Below are 26,260 nucleotides of genomic sequence, written 5' to 3' on the forward strand. Positions count from 1 at the left end.
TGTATCTGTAAGATCTGTTGCTTTATCGAGCGCAGTAAAACTAACGAAAATTAATTACAGGTTCCTTGACATTTTAGAGGAAATAAAGGCCTAAACCAGATAGTGATATTCGTCACTTGATCGTATTTGTTTTTCAAAGATTAAATTGTCTCTCGTTTCTTCATGTTCTGAATCCCATAATCGAAAATGGAGTTCACATGACGCTTCTTCTGAGGAAGTTGGTGTATGTATCATAGTAATTATTTATACGTAGTAGCTTGTGATGCCGGTCGGAGATGTACGTCCAAAAGTCTCCTTTGCTCCTTTCTTTACTGGACAGCAGGTAAAATACCGCGTGTCCCTTCAACCAGTTGACGGCATTTTTCTTTGAGGTGGGGTATAATTCTTCTTTCGGGAATAAAAGCCACGTTGGCGTTATCAAATACACGCGGTTTTCTCTGCATAGTTGCTAATTTTTTTCTGATTGACAGCCATATATTATTTGCATTTCCACAGACAAATTGATGTTCATCTGTGTCAATCAGGTTGCAAGTGGTACACGAAGGGGAATCAGCCACATGAATGGAATGTAGTCTGGAGTTCGTAGAAAATTTCCTATTCACAAAATAATACCACGATGACTAGGCCAAACGGCGGCTCGGCACTGGACCAACATTTTATACTCTTAAGGCACCTGAGAAACTTTGGATCGATTTTTCTCGGGATTTTTCGAGTAGTGTGTCCTAATATTTTAACCACGTGAGGTGTTAGGGGTCCACGCAAAATTTCGGACAAATCCCCGACCCCGTGGTCGTGCCGTCTCCTTGTGAGTTATGGTGGGGAGGTGGCTGACCTCCACGTGACCTGCGTTTACGTTTAGTGGTTTTGCTGTCTCCTCTTTGTTTATTGCTGTCACGTCAAACGAAAACAAAATTGATTTCTGTGGCCGCGAGCTATCAACCGAAATAAAATACACTGATGAGAGTACAGTAGACTAAAATATATTATTAGTTTCAGATTTTTTTTTATTTCCACCTTCCTGACAGACGGGCCTTAATCGCCTCGCAGAACAATAGTTATTTTCGTCGGTTTGCTAAAGAAATTCGGCTTTTATTAATCTTCCTCGCTGAGGCAGTGAAGTTATTTTTTTAAATCCACATTATTGGCTAGTTTCAGCTGTTTGCTGCATTTCAAAAGTGCACGTTTTCATCCAACCAATTATTATGTTACTAACACCTTCAAACACGATTTAAGTTTTGACAGAAACTTGTGCAGTTTTTAGGTATAATCTACCGTGGTTGCTTACATACTTAAGTACTATCGCCAAAAAATGCTGCAGGAATGCAATTACGCGAGACGAAATCCAAAGACGAGAGTATGTTCGATATCTGGCCTTAGGGTTTACACAATTTGTGAATAGACCCGAAATACTATGAGCATAGAATCGCAAGTGTAGAGGCACATCCTGCAGAAATCTGCGCACTGTACCGTGTTGCCCGTTCGTGCAGCTGCCTCTTAACGTGATCTTATTTCGGCGATAACAGAACCAAGTCAGGAGCACGCCTTAGGCAGCCAAGGTGGCCAGTGACTCTCGATATGGACCAACAAAGAAATGTTTCGAACAGGTTGTAATCGACCTCCACGGAATCGGAATTTTCCATTAGTGCGGAAAGGCCTTCATTACGACACAGTCATGAACCAATGCTCTGTGCAGACGGGTGTTCATTTGGAATGATTCTTGTGATGGTCGGGGCTAGGTTCTCACATAAGGCAATCAATTTAAGAAGTGCAAACAGCACATCTTCACCTCTGGTGACGGCATTTGAAGAATGTAGTGTTGCACTGTGGTTCCAAACGTAAGAGACGTCACTTTGCTACGTGTTGCGCGAGAGTCCTTATAGGTTGGTCCATGACAGAGGCCTAATCATGCCAGGTTGAAAGTCAGTCACCAGTAAGCTTTCTTACGCGAGAGTGTTTTTTGATGAATGTGCCACCCATCGTGCAAGATCACTGCGCAGCTGATTCTTATTTTATTTCGGCATGAGATGTGCAAAATATCGGTGCTGGACTGAGATTCGAACTCGGATCTCCCTTTTCGTCACGTCTGATGGCTTTGTGTTTAAAGTCAACTGTGTAGCAAAGGTCTTACCCAAACCACGTGAAACAGCAGCAAGATTTCTGTCAGCTCGTGGTAACATTTTCAAGGTAAAGTTTGACACGCTGACTCCTTCAGCAGGAAATGGCCCTGGGGAAGGGGGGGGGGGGGGGGGAGATTGAATCTCTCAATCTCTCAGACATTGGGAGAATATCACAAGCTGTATTCGTGTGTTCCACACACGAGGTGCGGAAGAAGACACACACGACCCTAGTGTCTCACTTAGCAGACGAAATTACTCCCACTGTCTTGAATCCAGCCATAGATGCACGGTTTTATCATTTTGAACAATTTTGATTCGAACTCATTTATACTCGAACCAGAGTTCGCCCGTCGAATATGGTAAAAGTTAGGAACATATACGTGCAATTAACGGAAAAGGAATGTGGAAATGTGTCTGTACAAAAGTAGCTGCAATACAGATGGAAGGTCATTTGGATAAACATCAGCACCCTCAACTACCAACAAGTGTGAAACCTGCTCGGTAGAGGGCAGCAAACTAGATATTTACGACCTTACTGTCCCAGGCAAAAACGCACTCAAAGACGTAAATAGAAACCGAAAAGAAAAACGGATTACACAAACTCATGCAAAAGCTACGTTTTCGTCACTTGTAGTTACAAAATAAACACTTTCCGTTACTCTCCTTTCATTCTACTGTGGAAACTAGTATTTTTTTACGTCGCCACACGGTCCTATATCAAAGCAAACTACGCTACTGGGCCAGACGGCTTAGCGCGTCTCTGCTCTTCGTGTTTCAAAACACGCTGCATAAACGTCCGTAACTCCTCGATGCCTTCACTTACAATTTTAAAACTCTGACACCGCCAAGCGACCACCGACCTCAGTACGTGATATCAATTTCAACTAGATATTTCATTTTTAATAGTTTTTTTAAATATCTAATTTTTCGTTTGTTTCCTTTTCTGTTACATAAAAGAATAATCGTCTGCTGTAACGGCTTGTATGGAAGGTGTTCAGAAAACTGGGAGAAGTAAGCATCGGTGCTCCAGTGTATGGCTGCTCACACCTCTCGCACCCTGAGACCACCTCACCAGACAAGCCAGTCCTCGGGGCAGTTCTGGCTGGTTCCCTAAAATTGAGTCTTCTCACCTCATTTTGTTGACATCTCTATTCAGCCGTTAGATAAAGCTCACACAGTACTTAGATACATTTCCTTGTATCCTTCTGTGACACACAGAATACCATGCTTTACTGCATCTTCGATGAACAGGTATCCGACCTATCTGCGTGTCTCGATTGCTCCATGGCTTTTCGATAGCCACCCAGTGAACACTACAGACTTTCATTCTACTGTGGCATACCTTATGACATTATCTATCCCATTCATTGTTGTTGCTATTGTGCCTCTGATTGCTGTGAGCATCGAAGTCTCTCTGCGACCAGAGTTACCTTTATTCTACACCATTTTACAATTGCATATGTCCATAAAAGTCTACTAACTACTAACACTGATAAATGATCATTTATTTTTCATTTAGGTTTTAATACTTACGTAGTATTTTATGTGCTATTTGGCATATCAGAAATCTTGTGTTTTAGGTGACACTATGTGCGTTCCCTGAACCAATTGTAATGAACTTATAACCAATATTGTAAATCATTCAGTGTCTTTCTCTTTTATTCAATAACGATTATCATAAAAATTCATGTTTCAAACAACAAACATACTACAATTGTTATTTATGTTCTTGAAAAAATATTTGAAATGAAACACACAAATATATTTCTCTACATTATTCCAAACTCGTTCGGCACACTGTGGGAAATAACCAAGGTTCTAAGTTTGAAAAAGTTTTTGTTAACGGTAATCTTTTTACTAGCAGCATTCTTTGTGCACATTTTACAAATTCTCTTGATGACACATATTAGATTCTTGTCGTAATTACTGATCTTCACCTAGTTCACGGCCTCATACTTCCCACACTATTGGGTGTCAGCTGCAGAGACACATTCATTATTTGGTTCTGGAACTGCCTTGGTCTTTCACTGATTACACTTGTCCCCCACCACCACTCCCCCTCAAATTATACTTAGTGTCACACTCAAAACTTTATACACCACAGGTACCTAGGGTTTTAATAACAATTAAAATAAGATGTATAAAACCGCATGTAAGCAGAATTATTTTTTACTTGATACAGTGAAGTGATACAGTTTTTTTCAAATTTTTTGGGGAGGATATCTCACAACCTCCTCCCCCGTGTATCCATGCCAGGCCTTCTAGACATTAGATTCTCACGGAATTTACAGTTCATCCCTACTGTATGTGGGTCCGCTGCTCGTGGTCTTGCAGTAGCATTCTCGCTTCCCGCGCCGGGGTTCCCGGGATCGATTCCCAGCGGGGTCAGGGATTTTCTCTGCCTCATGATGACTGGGTGTTGTGTGCTGTCCTTAAGTTAGTTAGGTTTAAGTAGTTCTAAGTTCTAGGGGACTGATGACCATAGATGTTAAGTCCCATAGTACTCAGAGCCATTTGAACCATTTACTGTATGTGGAGGACAAACTTAATTTTATATCGGTAGCAAGTTCACAGCACAACTTATGGACTACAGTATCATCAATCACAAAAATTGCTCATCGCCTCCACCTCTCCCCCCCCCCTCTACACACAAACTTGGATGTGTAAACGCAACACACACACACACACACACTCACACACACACACACACACACACACACACACACACACACACACACACACACACACACACAGACATTACTGTTTGTTTTCCCATAATTGGATTGGGGAATGACACAGCTTACATTAACTACCTTGTGATTTCATATGTGCTTACAAAGTGAGGATGCTCACTTGAAAAATGTTTAAATTTCTGTCAACCGTATTTAATGAATGAAATTTAGATTAATGTGGTAATACTGTTATGACAAGTAACTGTTGCACGGCCACAGCCTCTTTCTGGTGTCAAATCACGAGTTTCACCTTGCCGCACTGTCCGCTGTACTAAACTCCTTCCCCAGCTCAGCTTGAAACACACTGTCAACAAGTTTGTTTTCTGTACCTCTCAAAGGCCAGTTTTTAAAACAGGCTTTGAGTGATGTCTGATGATCAAAAGTATAACATTAATTACATTAAAAAAACTTTTCACAGCCAGACGAGTGTTGTGCCTGATTTATATGCATGTGTTACTATGCTCAGAAGTAGCCAAATGACCTGAACTGCATTGCACCTGGTTTGTAAGCAGCCACATAACTGTCTTGAAGTTAGGCTGTTCTCTTTCTCATACAGTCGTTTCACTACACAAAATCATTACTACAAGAGACCACTAGAGAAAACTGCCCTTTCCTGCTATAGTCCATATGAAAACCAATACCACAATAACGTAATTATCAGAAATCCCATTACCGGAGATGGTGGTCCTCAGTGCTTGTAAACTAAAGTTAATTACAATAAATGACATTCCAAAAAGCAAGATCCCCTTTCAAACTACATGGTTCTGTATGGGACTGGAACCTAGGACTCCAATCCAGTCACTACTGTCTTTGCTAACAAAGCATGAGAGATCGTAACTATCATTTTAACCACATGTAACAGCATTGCGCTTGTTCAAACTAGATATGATGAGGCATAAGGTTTTCTTTCGGACAGGGATTGTGAATGACACACAACAAAATCTTATAATTTTATGTATCGAAATTTTTCACCACTAGAGGGATGATGAAACTGAAATGATTATACAACAAAGTATTCCCCCGCTGCGTTCCGAACCCAGCACATATCATGTTGTTTTCTAGCCACATATAGATGCACAATGTCAGTTTATTTCACCACTAGTGAGATATGCATGTGTCTGAATTAGAAATTATGCGAGGAAAGGTTCAGTGCTGACTGGGACTCTTAACCCTGTACCTGCTACCACCACTGACTACACACGAAGAGGTGCTCACTGTCAAATACTTTTCCACCAGTCACTAGGAGTGGAATTTATAAATCTGAAATGATAGGCCAAAAAGTTCTGTGCCTGATTCAGAGTCGTAACCGGCACCAATTGTTATTGTTGACATTGCATGCACAAATGCTAAAAATCATAATTGCTTTTCACCTGTTACTTGCAGTGCGAATGCTACAACTTGAAATCACACAGTGGCCATAGGGAGGCACCCCCACATCCCCTCAAGGAAATGCCAGCCAGCTCACACCCTGCTTCTCTCTGTATGTGCAGCGCACCAGTCGTTATGCAGCTGAGTACCACAACCAGAACCACCACCACCTCCACCGCTGCCGCCACCTCTGCCAGCGCACCTCGCCAGACACCTGCTACTGCGCGGCCCACGACTCCTCCACCTGATAAGGCCACTGTCTCTCGAATGCGGTGAGTTCCCTCAACACACACACACACACACACACACACACACACACACACACCATTATATGGTAGATCAGACATAAATACTGAAAAGCATCAGAACATACATTCATGGGTGGTATCCTCAGGACTAGATCATAGTATCGTGGGAGAGAGGTTAATTAAGAATAGGTTGGTAGAGAAAATAGCTATTGTCAACAGTTCAGTGACTTATTCTCATCAAGATCAGCGAACCAATGCCAACAACAATTCATGCAATGTCATCCACAGAAAATTTAGTGGCAGGTGGAGTATGAGTGCACTGAATGTGTAACACTATGTCAAATGAGATAATTGTATGTTACTCTGGATGTATTGGAATGGTCTACAGAGGTCACACATAGACACACATTTATGAGACCATTTTTGGTCCTCGTCAGGAATGAGACAGGAAAAACAACCCAATAATTTGCTATAAAGTTTCTGTTAGTAACAAAAATACTCTCTGCAAGCACCAACCAGAAGCAAACATCAGCAGAGCCGTAGCGTGTCAGGGTGTGGTCCACCTTGGTTGCCCCACTGCTGTAACAGCCAGTTCCAGTAACCAAAGACATGCAAAACAGAAACTCTGCCTCCTGTTGACAATGTCTGTCTGTGTGAGCAACAGATTTGCAGTGCCATGAGCACCCAGAATCCAGTCATTTGTGGTATGCGTTCCTCTCTCTGTCTTTCCCTTCAGTTTTTAACCTCAACAACTACCTCTAGTGCCACAGCAGTTATTCCCTGATGCCTTCAAATATAACTTACTGTGCTGACCATCGTACTTGTCACAGTTTTCCACATACCACACTATCGTCACCTGTTCTGCACAGACATTCCACAGTTCTTCTGTTAAGAGTTCACCTAGTTTAAACACCCTTCTATAGCACCGAATTTAGAATGCTCCGATTCCCCTCTCGTTTTTTTCCATAATCCACAATTAATTTTTATGCAGTACTGTGCTCCAGACATACATTAAGGAACATCCAATACAAATTAAGTCCTATCCTTGGTATTAGTAACTTTGTTTTACAAGGAATCTCCTGCTTCCCCGTGCAACATTACTCCTTATATCAACCATGCTCTGTCACTCAGTGTAATTTAGCTTATGTGTAATAGTCACTACAAGCAGTCTACTGCGTGGTCCTTAATTCTGATGTAAACATTGCCACCAATGTTATTTCTGCTACTCCGCAATACTTTCCTCTTTCTTCCATTCATTAATCCTGATTTAGTGTTCATTCAACTATTTATTACATTCATCAACTCTGGTGATTCATTCGGACTTTCAGTGAACACAGAAATATCACCAGTGAATTTTATTAAACAAAATCGTTTTCACCTTCAGTTTTAATTAAATTCCTGGAAGTTTCTTCAATTCCACCAATGATTCTTCAGTATTCATCTGAACATTTGTGGAGACTACCTGCATCTTTATCTTTAATCATCTTTGATTCAGAGTACCAATTCTTGTTGATTATTGCTCATATTCTATGTTGTCTGTTGTACCATATACGTACCTTTTAGAGAAAAAAAATTCACTGTTTCTTGCTGTCAAATGTCATGTAAAGATCTACAAATCCAATAAATACCTCTTGATTTTTCTCACACATTCCTGCCACTATAAGGTTGAAGGTCAAGTTGACCTCCCTGGATCCATTACTCCAAATTTAGCATCCTCAAACAGATCATCAGCTTTGTCTTCCATTCTTCTGGATGTTGTTATTTTTGTCAGTAAGTTGGATTCATGAACTGTTTAGCTCATTGTGCGTAAGCTATCACACTTACCAGCACTTGGTCACTTCTGTAGTGTTTGGATGTCTCTTTCTGACTGTCTGTTGCTATGAATTGTCTCTCATCGATTATATAGATGAACGTGAAAATTCGTTTGATCGCCATTTATTATCACATTATCTAGAGCCTCATAGAAGTTAAAATTCACATTCCATTCCTGTGTACTTCAATATCCTATTTATTTACACACTGAATTCACGTAACAACTCTCTTAAAATTTATTTCACTCATTGTCAACTAAATTGTGATCTGACTGTACATCTGGTCCTGGGTATACCTTAAAATCCAATACCTGATTCTATAATGTGTGTCTGGTTGTGATGTACTCCAGCTGGAAATGTCTTTACCAACTAAAGCTCTGCCTCCCTCCTTAAGAGCTGAAAATGCCAAGATACCGAAGCAGCCATACAAGTGTCACAGAACACAGGGCACAGCCTTGCAGCAAGTCAGCCATCCACATGTTGTGGAATGGTGCAGGAGGGCTCCTCCAAAGGGAGTGCTTGTAATGGTAACACAGACCACCATAAATGGCAGTCAGTGATTACATTAAACCTCTATGAGGAATTTTTGAGAAAGTTGTGATGTGAGATAACCTAATGGGAACAGTACAAACAATCTGTTTGACTGGGATTCATTTCCAAAACACTCCAGGAGAGTATAACCAACACTAAACAGGTGGGTGAGCAACAGATGTTCTCCAGCACAAAAGGAAGTCGTAATATTACATATTAATATCAGTTGCCAGCCTAATTAGGCATTTTTGTCAAACAATGTAATAAAGCTCAAGGCAGTGCTAGGGCTAACCTAACTTTCCTCAACACCTACTAAACTCTTTCTTGACATCTGTTTGCACTACAACACAGTAACCTAACCTTGCAGATAAATGTAGTACTAACTTGGAAGTCAAGACGATGTACCTTGAATGAACTAGATGCAGCAGTTAATACAACCAGTCACCAGCACACATGATACTAATAGCATTACTAAACAGGGCAGAGCATGAAATGATTCTTATTTAAATCGGGGTTTATTATGATCATACTCTATAACATCATTGCTTAGTAGAGTTTCTCTATGCCATTACATGAACCAGCTTGCATTAAAATAGCTAACACAGTAAATATTTCTTTCTTGAGCTCAGTTTGAAGCCATTAAACAGAAAGCAAATCTAACTACACTGGCTCTGGAGGGACCTTTGCTTTGCTTCATTAACCAACTAGCCTAGCACATGAGGGCTATTAAACTTTAATGGTTTGATGAACCATGCTCATTAACAAAACTACACAAGTGTGTATGGGAAATGGTGAGTATTGTCATGAATAATTATTTATTAAGTGAAGCACAACAAACTATAACTCTTCAAATAACAAATGTGCTTTGAAAAGCAGTCTTTTAACCTTCTCAAAATATGGTTGACTGTGCAAATGCAAACACAATATTAAATTAAAGTTCAAACACCTACTCATAAAATGAACAGTGATAAAGCTTTGTAATTCTGATCAAAGTGCATAACTAATAATCTTTTTTACTTCTATTCAATATTATTATTCTTTTAACTAACAACTTTACTATTTACTGGTACCTTTTTAAGTAAAGCAAATTATTTAAGAAAATGATTGCAGATAGATTTAAAAATGCACTGGCAGTGTAGTATTTCTCAAACTATAAAACTGAACTTTAAACACAACTCCACACATTAGAAAGCCATCACAACTATTTTTACAGCAGCTGAATAGTCATTTCATAATAAATTAGCACACTCGGAATTAAATTCACTAGGATAGGATTCCTGGTGAGGTTTGTGATTTGGGATAATCACAGGTGCAAGATATAGCTTTTAGCAATACCACGATTATTATTAAAATCAACCAAATTTCACAAATACCTGGTCCATTTACAGAGTGCCAAATGTAAACATTTTGGTGGAAGGCTGGTGGCACTGGTGGCGTGATTTGCAGTGGCTGTTAACATGACGGCGATGTAGTCATGGCAGTACTGTTGGCCTCGCCCTGTTATAGATCTTCTGAATTATATTTTTGCAGGGCCGAAAACCGTGCCATTATACATGGTATCACCAAATGCAGAATCAAAGGTGCATAAGTAACGCTCTTAGCTCCTCTGCCTCAAAACTGCAAGAATGAACCACAATGTTCCGCTACTGCTAGCGAGATATTAACCACAGCGCTGCTCAAGCCAGACTCCTTAGCCGTCGCAAGGGACAAGTTGCCGCTTGCATGAACGACACCTTTTCCATTCTGCAGGCTACTTCTGTAGCTGCAGGGATTCCCCACATTTTTTACATTCAACCCTGAATTCCCTAAATATGGACCAAGTCATTTACAGTGCATTACATAATAATCATTCCAGTAGTTATTTACATTAACAAGCTTAATTTAAACTTTGTTCCAAAAGTTCACATAACTGAAATATGTATACATTATCAAAGAATTTCCATGACAGATAAAACACTCTACATATGACAGATACAGCACTCCACATAAGCAACTCTACAAATAGAAATATCAATACAAAGTAGGTTAAAAATGGATGTTACATATGCCCCATGGTTCACTGAAGATTCCTGCTAGGCAAACATCAATAACACCTTAATGGTACCAAGCAGTCGAAAATAATAATCAATTCATCCAGAGTTGAGCATGAAAAGAATACATTGAAACACTATACACTCTATACACTTAATTACCAAAACAAAAAAGCAACGTTATTCAATTGTGTACACCTGTCACATCTGACTCTCATTTTGTGAAACAGTAAGTTGAGTAGTAAGCAAAATTTATCTGTATTGTCAAGAATATTCAGTAGCATGTTGTAAGCATTCAAGAAATGTAGGTATACAGATACAACTATACCCCCTACATATATCACAAGCAATCTGACATTGTACATGCAACACATCCCATAGCATGATTTTGAATTTACAAAGGAGGAAACTATCAATGCTGATTCTAATAATAGTAGTCCATTCTTTCATATTTACATAAACAAACAGATTTAAACTGAACCTACTATTCTTTTCTTACTGCCTTTATTTGAAACACAGTCCCTCTTTGAAAACTGTAGCAAAACACATACAACACTAACAGATATGAAAATAAAATAATTTTGCTACCTGCAATAGAAACTTGCACTGCATTTGACAACATTAACAAATTACATATTACATTAATCAATTGGCTGCCCATTTTGGGTTTTGGCAGTCTATTACAGATATAGTTTTTTTGCCCCACTTTGGCAAGTCTTCTATGCTGCCCATTCTGTATTTAAAGCATTCCCCATTTGTTTTCAATTTGACAACATTTGCTTGTAGCCCTTTCACTACAGGGTATCACATATTTTACAACAGTTTTTACAATCTGAAACTTCTAAGATAGTAACAGCAATTTTACATACCTAACATTTTTATAAGAACATAAATTACAGTTAAATACAGTATAGTAGCTTCATAAGATATACATTATTTCATCTACAGCATAATATACATTTTTAGTCTGATATGATTTCTTCATTTATTCATTCCTAGGTACATACAGTTTCAGATCCACTACATTATGGACATCAAGGAGGTTCTTCGACTCTGGGTAGATTAAATTAGTAGGCGTTGTTGTGAGGTGTGTCTTGTCCTGTGAATGGCCCATTATATATACATAAATTTAGAAATTTCGTGGTTAAGTTCACTTGATTATTCATGGGTCTTCAGAAGAACATAGTCTCCAATTTTGAACATGGCAAACTTCAGGTTACTATTGTGCCTTTTAGATCTCGTTTCGGCTTTGTTTTTTCTTTTACCAATTCTTTCTTCTGGGCTAATCCCAAATCTGTAAACGGTGGGAACTCTAGTTTTTCCTCATTTAAACATTTGCTCTTAGTATTGAGCAGAATTTCCCCAGGTGTGAACTCAGTAAACCCATGAGGTAAGGTCTTCATTAAACTCTCAAATTCACTTACATATCTGCCCTACGCTAAGTGGTTATGGTGACAATAGGTCCTACATAACCATCCTATTTCCCTCGTATACCGTTCAACAGGGTTGCTGCCTGGATGGTAATCCGCAATATATTTAGTTTCTGCACCATTCTGCTCCATGCCATCTTTCCAGGTTTTGGAATTTAATTGGGGCCATTATTGGGCAGTACTGCACTGGGTTTTCCAATGGTTCTTAACCTTTTTCAGGAGATACAATTTTATAAATTTATAAAATACTTCTAAAATCAGTAAAATACATTTACAATTACCAGAAGTTGTGGGCAGGGGTCCATACAGGTCCGCAGACAGTAAATCCATGGTATCTTTAGGTAACGTGTTCTGCAGTGGGCCTTGATTAGTTCTATTGTTTACCTTAGCTCCCTGGCAGATGTCACAAGACCTAATACGTTCAGTTACCTTTCGACTCGTACTATTGGCAATCACTATTACACTAGCCAATTTATCTAGACACTCCTTTGGCCCAATGATAGTGAAAATAATCTGACATCTGTATCAAATTGGTGAAAATAAGCTGATATCTGTATCAAATTGGGTAGGCCAACACACCATCCATTCTTCAGTAATGAAGCCTTTCCTCTTATACAAGATACTTTTAAAAATCAAAATTTACTTTAACAGATTTCCAAGTTGGATGCTCATTTTGATGATATTGCATGCTTTTGTAAATCTGTTCAAATTCATTTTTGCCTGAACTTCTTCATGTAATTAATTTGGAAAGTTCCATCTCCATTGCATTCCTTGGGTACTTCATCAGTAACATTGGGATGATTCATTGCCACATAATTTTTTCTACCCTTTACATAGCAGATTTCATAATTAAATTGATGCAGGTATAAAGGCAATTGGGTTAGCCTGCCATTTAGAAGGCAAAATCTTTAAGGAATGTTTGAGCTTTGTGATCAATGTGTGATGATCTTAAAACCTCACCAATAATCTATAAATTTCTTTAGGTCCCATAATATGGCCAAGGCTACCTCCTCTGATATGGTGAAGTTCCTTTTGTTTCCTGTCAATGCCCTGCTGGGAAAAGCTATAATTCTATGAGCTAAATTTCCTGTACCATTTATCTCCTGGAAAAGTTCAATACAATCCCATAGGTGCTACTGTCAGTATTCATATTGAAAGTCTCTGACAGTACTGGGTGATGATAAAACATTATCATGTCAAATTTTAATCTTTAAAGATTCACAATCTTGCCAACTCTCGTCTGTTCAAACAAAAGCACTAAATCTTTTTATAGATTGTTCAAGTGTGGATTATTGAAGGGTTGCCCCTTAACAAATTTTCTGTAAAATCCACACCAACCTAAAAAGGCTTACAACTGTTTCCTATTTTTTGGTGGGGGAAATTTTTCTAAGGCACGTAGCTTTCTCCAGGTCCTTATTAATGCCGGTAGTAGTAATTATATGGCCCAAGAATTTAATTTCTAATTTTACACGTTTACATTTCTATAATTTTAAAGTGATGCCTCCTGCTTGAAAAGCAACAGTTTGGAGCTTTTTTGCCAGTTTTCATTGGAGATAAATAAATCATCTACATAAATAGTTAACCTGGAACTCAACTCCTCCCCTAACACAAAGTCCAGAGCTCAATTAAACACTGCCAGAAAGATATTCAGTCCAAATGGAACTACTTTGTATCGATAACATTTCCCAGTAAACAGGATTGCTTTATATTCATGCGATTCTAGACTTAATGGGATTTGCCGATAGCCAGCAGTCATGTTGAAGCTGGTTAAATACCTCATTATGAAATTTTTGCAACATTTTGTCCAGATTTTCAGGCCTGTCCACCTCTCTTTTTACTTTGTTTGGAGTTTGTGCATCAATGGCAACATGTACTCCTCCATCCTTGTTTACAATGATAAGTGGACTGATATATTCGCTGTTACTCTGTTATATCACTCCTCATTCCATAATCTTATCTGTTTCATTTTGTATGTCCTGTTTTTTAGAAAAAGGTACCGAATACAGTTCCACAAAGAATGGATCATGATCCAGAGTTGCAATACAGTATCCAAAATTTTGAGCCAGTCCGGGTTAGCCGAAAATGATCTACTGTCGCTTTCTAAGATAGTAATAAATTCTGCTTTCTCAGGGCTGGCCACAAATTCTACACGCGTGCGGTGCTCCTGCACATGTGCAACTTCCGGGTCCCAGCGTGCATTCTGCAGCCGTCAGCATTCATGTAGTGCATGTTTCTATGCATAGATGTCGCTTTATCCACTTGCTGGGGTACTCTGTACCAGCGCATTCTAGTGCTCTTTCCACAGCTTGCAAGCCAACCATGGGAAGGTATTTTGCGTATTAAAACATTCAAAATACTGTCACAGTCTACTCATTGAGACGTCTACTTTTACGTTACCAGTTTAACCCAGTAAGACAAGTAATACAGTTAACAACTGTGCGTTTTTATTAAGGCAGCTTGACTGACGGCACGCAAATATGCGTAATGTTTTTGATCTAGTATTTAAGAAAGAGAGTAGTTAGCGACTTACAGCAAACCTTATTCATGATTTCAAATAACATTAAACTAATGCAAGGTTTCCTATAACTAATTCTCGGTGCCCTCAGTTACACCCACTAAATGTAAGTATACATTGGAACAATTGGTTTAATGACCAATTTTCCTGATAATAATGTACTATGGAGCAGAATGATGCAATAATGCACAGTTAGTAAACAATAATTTTTAATTATGATAGGAATAAATCCAAACACCTTTATCACTGGTCATGAGGAAAGATATAGTTAATATCGGGCACAAAAGATCAGCTCATTGAAGAACGCAAGCAGTTGTGAAGATTTTCATCACTTATGCTTGATAGAAACCTTGATTTATTCATTTTCATCACCCAGAAAAACCTTTCACAAACATATGTCAACCCGAACATGGACATAAGTCTCGCGGCATCTTTATGCAGGCGTGGAAATTCTTGTTGTGAAAAATTTTCGTAGATTTATTTTCAACTTCTCACTGCAAAGAACTTGTCCTTCAGTCTTGTATTGCACTGTAGGTCGATCCGTTCCATCTGTAGAACATTCGGAGCATCTTCAACTGACGACGACAACGGTCGAGCAAAGAGGCGAATGGCAGGAGACATTCGTATCATCTGCAAATTGTGCTCGAAATTGTTCCTTAATTTTTCCAATTATTGATATGTATTCTTGAAATCTAGCACTTTCATGGACCAGTCCAAGAGTCGGGAAATGTGCAGTGTTTTCTGTCATTAGCTGGCGCTCCCAAAGCGCAAGCTTCCTTTCAAATGCATTTGCTTTTTCCAACATGTCAGAAATTAAATTATTTTCACCTTGCAAACTGATGTTCATGCTGTTCATGTGAGACGTAATGTCCACAAGAAATGCAAGGTCTGATATCCAACAAGGGTCTTCCAACATAGGTTCACTTTTTCCCTTCTCATGTAAGAATGCTACTATGACCAAACGTAAATCAAAAAATATTTTCAGCATTTTACCTCAACTGATCCAGCGTACTTCGGTATAGTAAGCTATGTCGCCGTACTCCGCTCCTATTTCCTCCAAGAACCGCCGAAACTGGCGATACTTATGCCCATGTGTCTTCAGGTAGTTTACAGTATGCACAACAATTTGCATGACGTTTGCTGAAGTTACTGATTTTGCACAAAGTGCCTCTCGATGCAGAATGCAGTGAATCCATACGTCCCATTTGTGCGCCCTAGCTTTTGGCGCATCCGTGCTAGTAGTCCTCTCCAATGGCCTTGCATTGATTGTGCTGCATCTGTGGTCACTGAGACTCACCGATTCCAATCCATACCGACACCATCAATCGCTTGCTCGGCAGCTTGGAGTAAGTCCACACCTGTAGTAGTCCCTTTCAAATGTGCTAAGTCCAAAACGTCCTCTGTTACACAAAGTGCGTTATCGACACCTCGTATGTATATCACAACCTGGGCTGCATATGTAAGCTATCTGTTGCATCATCGAGCGCAACAGAGAAAGCAACAAATTCTTTTGCGTTATTTATTAGCTGCCTGTGCACATCGCCGGCCATAACCCTGATACGTCTTTGTCACTGTTTGCTTGGATAGACTGTTTTCTTGAAACCTGCTAACGTTCGTGGGGCACACAAGTTCTGCAGCATCAGTGAGACACCCTTTCACAAACTCCTCTTTGTAAAAGGTTTTCCCATATTGCGCAATTCTTAATGCGATTCTAAAACTTGCTTGCAGTGAAGATTTAGTGTGGTTGTCATTCTGGAAAATTGGGAACAGTACATTGTACAGCATACAGTAAAATAGACATAAATGTAACACAAGAAACTATGAAGTGTCAGTTATATTGACATCTTCAACTTTTGTAGTCCTGTCTTCCACAGTTGCGTGTAATATTACGGTATATTGATAATTTTTACTTATGGACCGTCTGACAGCAACTGAATAAAACACAATTTTAGTGCCATACGCGTTTCGCCTTAATTTTCTGCAAGGCATCATCAGTGGCCTGGAATATGTACATATGATTGCTATTTTATTTACATTTTTGTCACTGTGCCTATAGGTTATAAACAGTTCTGGTGGTTGCTATTTCCTATTAAGTACTAATGTTTTGACTGTACTTACAGGTTGCGTGGACAATTTCTTACATATTACTCTCCTGTTACATTTTTGGTGTTGTTCTTCTTGTTATGAATGCCAATTTGCGGTTTTTTCCACATTCCACAGCACTATCCACTGAAGGCTTGTTTTAATGCAATGTTTTGGTTTCTGTTCCCAACTGTCAAATGTTTTTGCCAAAGATGGAAACTTATGAGTGTAATTATTGAAGTATCTGTGGTCTGTTCGTGTACGCATTTGGGTGTGCGTTTGTGTATGTGTTTGTGTGTGTGTGTATGAGATATTAATTTAATTTTATTTTTTTGTGCTGTGTGTTTTATGTTATTTTCTTTATTAAGTGTAGTAGGGAGCCTGTGCTGATGTGTGTTTGTTCATTTATCAAATGTTTGTTTTCTGCTATGGCTTTCTGGATGTGGAAGTTTTCTTGTGTTTGTATAAAATTTTTGTCATGGTTTCTTATTCTCATTATTTTCATTTCTTGTTCCATGTTTGTAGGATGATGGTTGTAGTGTTTTAAATGTTCTGCAAATGTGGAATGGTTTGTTTCATACTTCCAACATCTGATATGTTCTTTGATTCTTGTTTCAAAATTCCTGCATGTCATGCCTGTGTATACTGTATCACAACTTTGACATTCAAGCTTATATATTACTGATTGTTGGAATTTGTCCATCTTGGTAGCTGGCTGGCTTAGGTGTGATTGAAGGGCTTGCCCAGGCTTATACGCTATTTGGAAGTGCTGTCTCTTTAGGATGTTTGCAACTCTGTGTGTTAGTTTATGTGTGTAGGTCATGGTGCACCATCTGGTTCTTTCTGTGTGGTGTTGTCATTGTGTGTGTTTGTAAGTTTTCAGCTCATAAGTTATTTTGTATTCTGGAAATGTTGTGTTTGTTTTGTATTTGTGTTTTTATTTTTTGATTGAGCCTGTGTACCACATGTGTGTCATACCCTTTGTTCCTAGCTATTTGTATGATTGTACTCATTTCTTGTTCATAGTTTCTCTTGCTGAGTGGGATTCTGTTTAATCTATGTAACATGTGTCTTAGTGCTGCAAGTTTCTGGCTGTGGGGGTGGTTGGATGTGGAATGTATTATTGTGTCTGTAGCTGTTGGTTTTCTAAAGATGTTAAATGTATGTTTGCCATTTTCTTTTTTAATTGTAATGTCAAGGAAATTTATTTGATTTTCTTTTTCTTTTTCAACTGTGAATTTTATGTTCTGATGTGCTTTGTTTATTTCTGAATGGAGTTCATCTATTTTTTCACTTGGCTCATCTACCAGACAAATAATGACATCCACGTATCTGTACCAATATATGATTTTGAAACTTTCATTTGTGGTTATCTTTTCAAATATCTGATTTTCTAGGTGACTGATGAAAATGTTTGCTAGTGTTCCTGATATTGGGGATCCCATGGGCAGTCCATCAGTTTGTAGATAATATTCTTTCTCAAACTGAAAGTAGTTTTGTTCAGTTGTCAGTCTGAGCATATCTGTTATTTCTTTTATTGCGTCTGTGGTGAGGTTGCTGTGGGATGAAAGGTTTTGTTCTGTGATTTCTATTGTTTCTGTGATAGGGATGGAGGTATACATATTTTCTATATCGAATGAAATCAGTCATGCTGTGTGTGGTACCTGTATGTTTTGTATGTTTTCTATTAGGTTTCCTGTGTTTATCACTGTTCTGTTGTTTTCTACTTTATAGTGTTTTGTAACTAACTTTTGGAGGTGTTTGGCTATGTGGTGTGTTGGGGCTTTCTTGAAGTTGATAACAGCTCTCATTGGCATTCCATCTTTATGTACTTTAGGTTGACTGCGGAGTGTTGGTGCTTGTGGGTTTTTCTGTGTTAAGTAGTATTTCTGTTTGTCTGTGAGTGTGTGTTCAATGTTTTTCAGTGTTCGTTTCACATTTGCCTGGAATCATGTAGTTGGATCTGACTTAAGTTTTCGTATGGCATTGGTGTTTATGTATTCCTTGGTTTTTGTGATGTATTGCTCTTTATCCATTAGTACTGTTACATTTCCCTTGTCTGCTCTTGTTATTAATATGTTATTGTTTGTTAACTTTTGTTTTAACCTTTTCATAGTGGCTGCTTCTGTGTGGTTGTTCTTATTGTGTGTGTGCTGTGTTTGTTTTATTATGCCTTTTATTTCTTCTTTTACTAGTTCTCTTGTCAGTCCTATGTTTATTTCACAATTATTTTGTTGTTCTTCACGTGTAAGGATGTGTTCAGTTTCTACTATGAGATTTTCTATGTATTGATTGTTCACTTAGCTATTGGTGCAGTGTTTCAAACCTTTTTCCAAGAGCATTTTTTCATTTTCGTGTAGTTCTGTCTCTGTTAGGTTAACTAAGCATGGATGGAATGTGTGTTGGTGTTCATGCGGTTTCACAATTAAAATGTAAATGTATTTTTGCATCTTTTTTACTGTAAGTTTCATTATCTTCTGTTTATATTTGTTTTTGTAAATGTTTCATTGCTGCGAATGTGTTGTGTTCAGTTTTTTCTACTAGTGCCATGAAAACTGTGGCATTTCTTACGTTTTTTGCCAATTCTAGTTGAGTCTCATAGAGCATCATGTTTAGGTGCTGTTTTTTCGAAGAGAGCATCTTAATTTCATGTAGTAACCAATATCGTTCTGCAAATGATTTCGACTTTTGTGCCACTGTAGAACTGTTTTTAACCTTTACATTAATGTAACTTGGAATTAAATCGTTCTTTTTGCATGTTTTGTTGAATTTTATGTGCTGTATCGTCTGTAAGAAATTGTCCACGCAACCTGTAAGTACAGTTCAAAACATTAGTACTTAATAGGAAATAGCAACCACCAGAACTGTTTATAACCTATAGGCACAGTGACAAATATGTAAATAAAATAGCAATCATATGTACATATTCCAGGCCACTGATGATGCCTTGCAGAAAATTAAGGCGAAACGCGTATGGCACAAAAATTGTGTTTTATTCGGTTGCTGTCAGACGGTCCATAAGTAAAAATTATCAATATACCGTAAGTATCAGTTACTCTGACGTACTGTAAAATCGAGTTGATGTGTCTCATCCATTTTCTTAAGGACATTTAATTTTGCTTGCCGTTCTTCACTGTTTGGCTGCCTATTATTCGGTGGCACAGCAAACACTGAGTTTTCACCAATGGCTACAAAAAAGAACTGCAGTACCCAGTCATTTTTAAACAACTGAGAACATAGATCTACATCTACATGTACATACATACTCCGCAATCCACCATACGGTGCGTGGCGGAGGGTACCTTATACCACAACTGGCATCTTCTCTCCCTGTTCCACTCCTAATCAGAACGAGGGAAAAATGACTGCCTATATGCCTCTGTATGAGCCCTAATCTCTCTTATCTTACCTTTGTGGTCTTTCTGCGAAATATAAGTCAGCCTCAAATGCTGGTTCTCTAAATTTCCTAGCGATTCACAAAAAGAACGCCTCCTTTCCTCTAGAGACTCCCACCCGAGTTCCTGAAGCATTTCCGTAACACTCGCGTGATGATCAAACCTACCAGTAACAAATCTAGCAGCCTGCCTCTGAATTGCTTCTATGTCCTCCCTCAATCCGACCTGTTAGGGATCCCAAACGCTCGAGCAGTACTCAAGAATAGGTCGCACCAGCGTTCTATAAGTGGTCTCCTTTACAGAAGAACCACATCTTTCCAAAATTCTACCAATCAACCAAAGATGACCATCCACCTTCCCCACAACTGCCATTACATGTTTGTCCCACTTCATATCGCTCTGCAATGTTACGCCCAAATATTTAATCGACGTGACTGTGTCAAGCGCTATGTTACTAATGGAGTATTCTAACATTACAGGATTCTTTTTCCTATTCATCTGCATTAATTTACATTTATCTATATTTCGAGTTAGCTGCTATTCTTTACACCAGTCACAAATCCTGTCCAAGTCCTCTTGTATCCTCCTACAGTCACTCAATGACGACACTTCCCGTACACTACAGCATCATCAGCAAACAGCCGCACATTGCTATCCACCCTATCCAAAAGATCATTTATGTAGACAGAAAACAACAGCGGACCTACCACACTTCCCTGGGGCACTCCAGATGATACCCTCGCCTCCGATGAACACTCACCATCGAGGGCAACGTACTGGGTTCTATTATTTAAGAAGTCTTCAAGCCACTCACATACTTTTTGGGAACCAATCCCATATCCACATACCTTAGTTAGGAGTCTGCAGTGGGGCACCGAGACAAACGCTTTCCCAAAGTTAAGGAATATGGCATCCGTCTGATACCCTTCATCCATGGTTCGCAAGATTTCATGTGAAAAAAAGACAAGTTGCATTTTGCAGGAGCGGTGCTTTCTAAAGCCATGCTGATTCATGGAGAGTAACTTCTCTGTCTCAAGGAAATTCATTACATTCGAACTGAGAATATGTTCATGAATCCTGCAATAAACCGACAGTCAGGATATTGGTCTGCAATTTTGAGGATCTGTCCTACCCTTTTTATATACAGGCGACACCTCCACTTTTTTCCAGTCGCCCGGGACTTTGTTGGGCAAGAGATTTGCGATAAAAGCAAGCTAAGTAAGGAGCCAATGCAGTAGAGTACTCTCTGTAGAACCGAATTGGAATCCCATCAGGACCTGGCAATTTATTTATTTTCAACCCATTCAGCTGCTTCACAACCCCAGGGATGTCTATCACTATGTCGTCCATATGGGAATCTGTACGACACTGAATTGGTGGTATGTTTGTACGATCCTCTTGCGTGAAAGATTTCTCAAATGCTATTTTTTAAAATTTCAGCTTTTGTTTTGCTGTCTTCAGTTGTCAGGCCAGACTGATCAGTGAGTAACTGGATGGAAGCCTACGACACGCTTACCGATTTTACATAAGACCAGAATTTCCTTGGGTTTTTAGCAAGATCTTTTGCTAAGGTATGACGGTGGTAGTGGTTGAATGCTTCACGCATCACTCTTTTTACAGCAGTACGAATCTCTACTAACTTTTGCCTGTCCTCATTCTCCCGATCTTTCCTGTACTGCGAGTGTAACTGCCTTTGCTTCCTGAGCATTCTCCAAATTGCGTTGTTAAACCACGGTGGGTCTTTTCCGTCCGTAACCCACATTTTCATCACAGACTTGTCCAATGCGTGATTTACAATGTGTTTAAAACTTGCCCGTAATACTTCCACATCTATCGTACCGGAAGTCAATGAAGTCGGTTCATTTACTAAGTGTGATGCTAACAACTGCTTATCTGCTCTTTCTAGTAAGAATACTCTCCTAGCTTTCTTTCCCGACTTTTTAACTTTCGTAACCATAGTCGTAATGACAACATCATGATCACTAATCCCTGTCTCAACACTGACACCGCCGATGAGGTCTGGTCTGTTTGTGGCTACCAGATCTAAAATATTTCCATTACGCGTTGGCTGTCAATTCAGCTGCTCAAGACAGTTTTTGGATAATGTGTTGAAAAGTAATTCACACGACGGCTTGTCTGTACCACCTGTAATGAGTCCATAGAGATCCCAGTCTATACTACGTAGGTTGAAGTCGCCTCCGACTAATATTGCATGATCCGGGTACTTCTGCGATACAGAATGTAGACTCCCTTTGAATGATTCTAGAAGTGTCACGGTGGAACCTGGTGGCCGGTAATAACACCCCACAATTAACTTTATTTCCCGTAGCCCTGTTAAACGCGTCCAGTAACTTCACTATCACACTCTACTTCGACCTGAGTAGACACAATATTTTTGTCAACTGCATTGAAGACACCACCTAGTACGGTGTCTAATCTGTCTTTCCGATACACGTTCCAACCCTCACTAAATATTTCAGAACTTCCTGTCTTGGGGTTCAGCCAGGTCTCAATCCCGAGAATAATTTGCGTGCCACACACTTCCTGGAGGGCAGTAAATTCAGGAACTTTATTCTGAACACTCTGAAAACTTACTGCTGATATCTTGATAGCTGAAGTGTCTTTACACAGAGTGCGTCCTGATTTCTCTGCCTGCACGTCGACTGGTGAGCGTTCATCAGGACATCTCGCACTACTGCCTAGCCTAAACAAAACCCATGTGCATGCCACAAGTACTCTGCTACCCGAGTAGCCACTTCCTTTGTGTAGTGCACCTCTGACCTATCTAGGGGCGTCCTAAAATTCCCCACCCAAAAGCGGAAGTCTAGAAATCTGCAGCCAAGACCGTCACAGAGTCGATGAAGCCTCTGGTTGAGACCCTCCACTCGGCTGCAAACAAATGGACCACAATCTACGCTGGGAACGACGCTGCAAATAGAGAGCTCTGCTTGCACCCTGCGTGCGAGGCCAGCGGTCTTCACCAAATCCGCCAGCCGCCCGTACGAACTGAGGATCGTGTCAGAACCCTAGCGACAGGCATCATTGGTGCCAATGTGAGCAACTACTTGCAGTCAACTGCGCCCCGTACGCTCGATAGCCGCAGGCAAGGCCGCCTCCACATCTCGGATGAGGCCCCCCGGAAGACAGAGTGCACGTTGGAATTCTTTGCAGCCCTGTACGCTGCTTCCCTAAGGGGCTCCATTACCCGTTTAACGTTGGAGCTCCCAATAACCGGCAAGCCTTTGCCCCCGTGTGGCTGCTCGGACCCTGCTGAAGGAGCGGTCACCTGCCCACTGACAGGACGAACGGGCGAGGCCAGCCGGCCAGCCTTCACATTGGCGCTCCGCCTCGACCGACGCGAATGCGTTGCAGTCCGCCACTCACCCTGAGGTGAGTCCTTTGCTTTTTCACAGTACCTGCCATTTCTCAGTACTTCTCTGTTTAGGTTTCGGACACCAGCGGTAAACGGGACAGGGTATGATGCGGTCTTGCTTGTACCACATAAATAGGGAAGTGGAGCCGCCGCCGTTCACTTAGGACACATGTCTAATAACAGACGTCACTGTCGTTTGCTGTCGCACATGTGCGCACATGATCAGCACATCCGCATGTCTGCACACTCATTTCCACTTTGACCTTTTTAATACATGACACATGGTCGTGTGACAGTTTTCGATTATGCTCCGGTAGCGCCGGAAATAAGCTGTTGCGATCCCGCAGTTGTTATACTCAAATTCCTATGTTTCATGCTGTCCATCCACCCTACACTTTTCGTCAAACTCTTTCCGCGCCCTTTATAATGTTGTTGGATGGCAAACCTCGCTCCACCAGCACTGCTTAAATTATTCATTTCTTAGGTACGTTATGCATTATCACTGAATGACCGCCAACCCGGGCGTCTGCCTGTATTCCGCCAAGCGTCAGCAGCTCGTGGTCTTGCCGTAGTGTTCTCGGTTCCCGCGCTCGGAGTCCCGGGTTTGATTTTCGACGAGGCGAGGGATTTTCTCTGCCTCGAGACGATGTTGTGTGTCCATCATCATGTCATCATCATTGGCGTCAACTAAAAAGGATTTGCAATACGGCGGCCGAACTCCCACGCGTGGGGCCTCCCACCCAACAATGCCAAATGTTCATTTCATTTCATTCCGCCATGTCACTAGAAAGCCAGCACACTATCTACAAAATTACGAAACCAGCACCATACTTGATTACTGATTACTGTTTACTTGATTACTGATTGTGAGCACATTCAGACATTAATCACAAATTCACGTGGTAGTAATGGAGAAGCCGAGTTGACTTTTCCGTTAATTCCCCGTGTAATGCAGCCCACAGACCTTTGTCGCTACCTCAGCGAATGATTGTTGCCGCTAGCGCCGAGGAAAGTTGGAATGTTAAACTCTCCCGCAAGAACCAAAGACACTCCAAAGTTAGCACATACTCACAGCACTGCGTAGGACGAAGTTCGAACATAATGTACGAGGTAAGACTGGCAGCTTGCATTACCAAATACAATTTTTTCTTCTGTTTGACACAGTTGCACTCAAAGATTTTGATTTGTGGGGACAATTTCTACATAACACTGTCCATCTCAAACACGTGCCTGCATACAATTTATAGCTGTTAATGTGATCTTCACAAAATTTTTCGTTCCGGAATAAATTAGATGTTTCCCATTAGTCCCATTAGTGTATTGGACTCTGTTGTTGGAAATGCTAATGTACAAAGCAATTAGGGCTCGCGTATATAATAGCAATAACTGGTATTATCATATATGTACAGATTAGTAACGCTTATTCAGGTTCCAGTAACGTTACTAAGACAACTGGTGTAAGTTTCATCCAAACGTACTTGTTGTATAATATACTGAATACGACATTGCAGAGCCCGTGTTATTCCGAATCACAGTGCGAAGTTCCGCTGCATATGCTTGCGTCTCCAATGGAACAGGCACTACGGCGGCTACAGCGTCTACTCGTACATCTGTGCAGGTGAGACATTTTACCTGGAAGTCGTTTGCCTGATGTCGGCGAGTAAATACGATATTGCGACCGGTCGCGATAAGCGGGTCCGACACAAACTTTCACTGTCGTCATTCCACTGTACATCTGATGGTTGTCCGTATTCGCGATTGCGGAAGCGTTTCTCGTATTTCGTAGCACCTGTAGTCGCCGCTTCGCCCGTTCCTTCGGAGGTGCACAGGAACTTTGCATCGTAATTCGGAATACCACAGGCACTGCAATAACGCAAGTAAATTCGATGTTAGTCTGCATCCGTAAAGATAAGATTGTGGCGGTAACTCTGTCATTGACGCAAACTTCCGATTACCCTTCCAGGAAAAAAAGTCAAATGTAAATACAGCGCATCGAAAGAAGCAGAGCAATGGGCAATTCCGTTGAGTTTTTAGTACTCAAAGCGACATCAGTGAACCCCTGTATCATAGATCGTATCTCTGCTTAGCAACGTAAACAGAGATCGCAGTTTGGTTCGCACTGCTAAATAATTTAAAAATATATTTGTATTACGGACAGTTGTACTTTGGGGCGGTGTCCATTATCGTTCATAGCCTTTCGACAAGCAATCACACAAAAGTTTCGTTTGTCTGGGACCAGAATAGCGGCTTTTGCGGCCGCCCTGACCGGGCGCGCTGTGGCGCTTCTGTTTGGGTTTTAAGACTTCACGTTCAGTCTCTGCGTTACAGTGTTGTGAAAAATTGATTCTGGTGATGCAGCATTTTAGTTTCCTTGTTTTTGCGAGCTGTTAACTGCTGACATGGCAACCACGTTTCCCAGAAAGCTTACCCTAAGATTTGGAATTGACAAAGCAGCCCGTAATGTTCAGCCAAGTTAACTGGAAACTCATGACTGGATCGTTGACGTTATTGGCGTTACTTCGGACCAGACGCACATTGCTGATTATAACTTGGAGCAATACTGCTTTTTTGTGAAGCTGCTTTCCTCGTTGGTGCTGGAACGGATTTTGCGGAAATTTGAAGGAAAAG

General features: G+C 40.3%; 1 protein-coding gene across 1 annotated transcript in view; it reads left to right on the forward strand.

Annotated features, from left to right (window-relative positions):
* Positions 1-26,260, forward strand: part of LOC124719752 (poly [ADP-ribose] polymerase tankyrase-1-like) — a 166,760-nt gene that overhangs the window by 62,253 nt on the left and 78,247 nt on the right. The window contains exon 4 of the mRNA XM_047244952.1: positions 6,340-6,489. Coding sequence (XP_047100908.1) covers positions 6,340-6,489 — 150 coding nt within the window. The remainder of the gene's footprint in view (positions 1-6,339; positions 6,490-26,260) is intronic.

This window comes from Schistocerca piceifrons, chromosome 11, assembly GCF_021461385.2.
Source record: "Schistocerca piceifrons isolate TAMUIC-IGC-003096 chromosome 11, iqSchPice1.1, whole genome shotgun sequence".
In the NCBI taxonomy this organism is placed as follows: Eukaryota; Metazoa; Arthropoda; class Insecta; order Orthoptera; family Acrididae; genus Schistocerca; species Schistocerca piceifrons.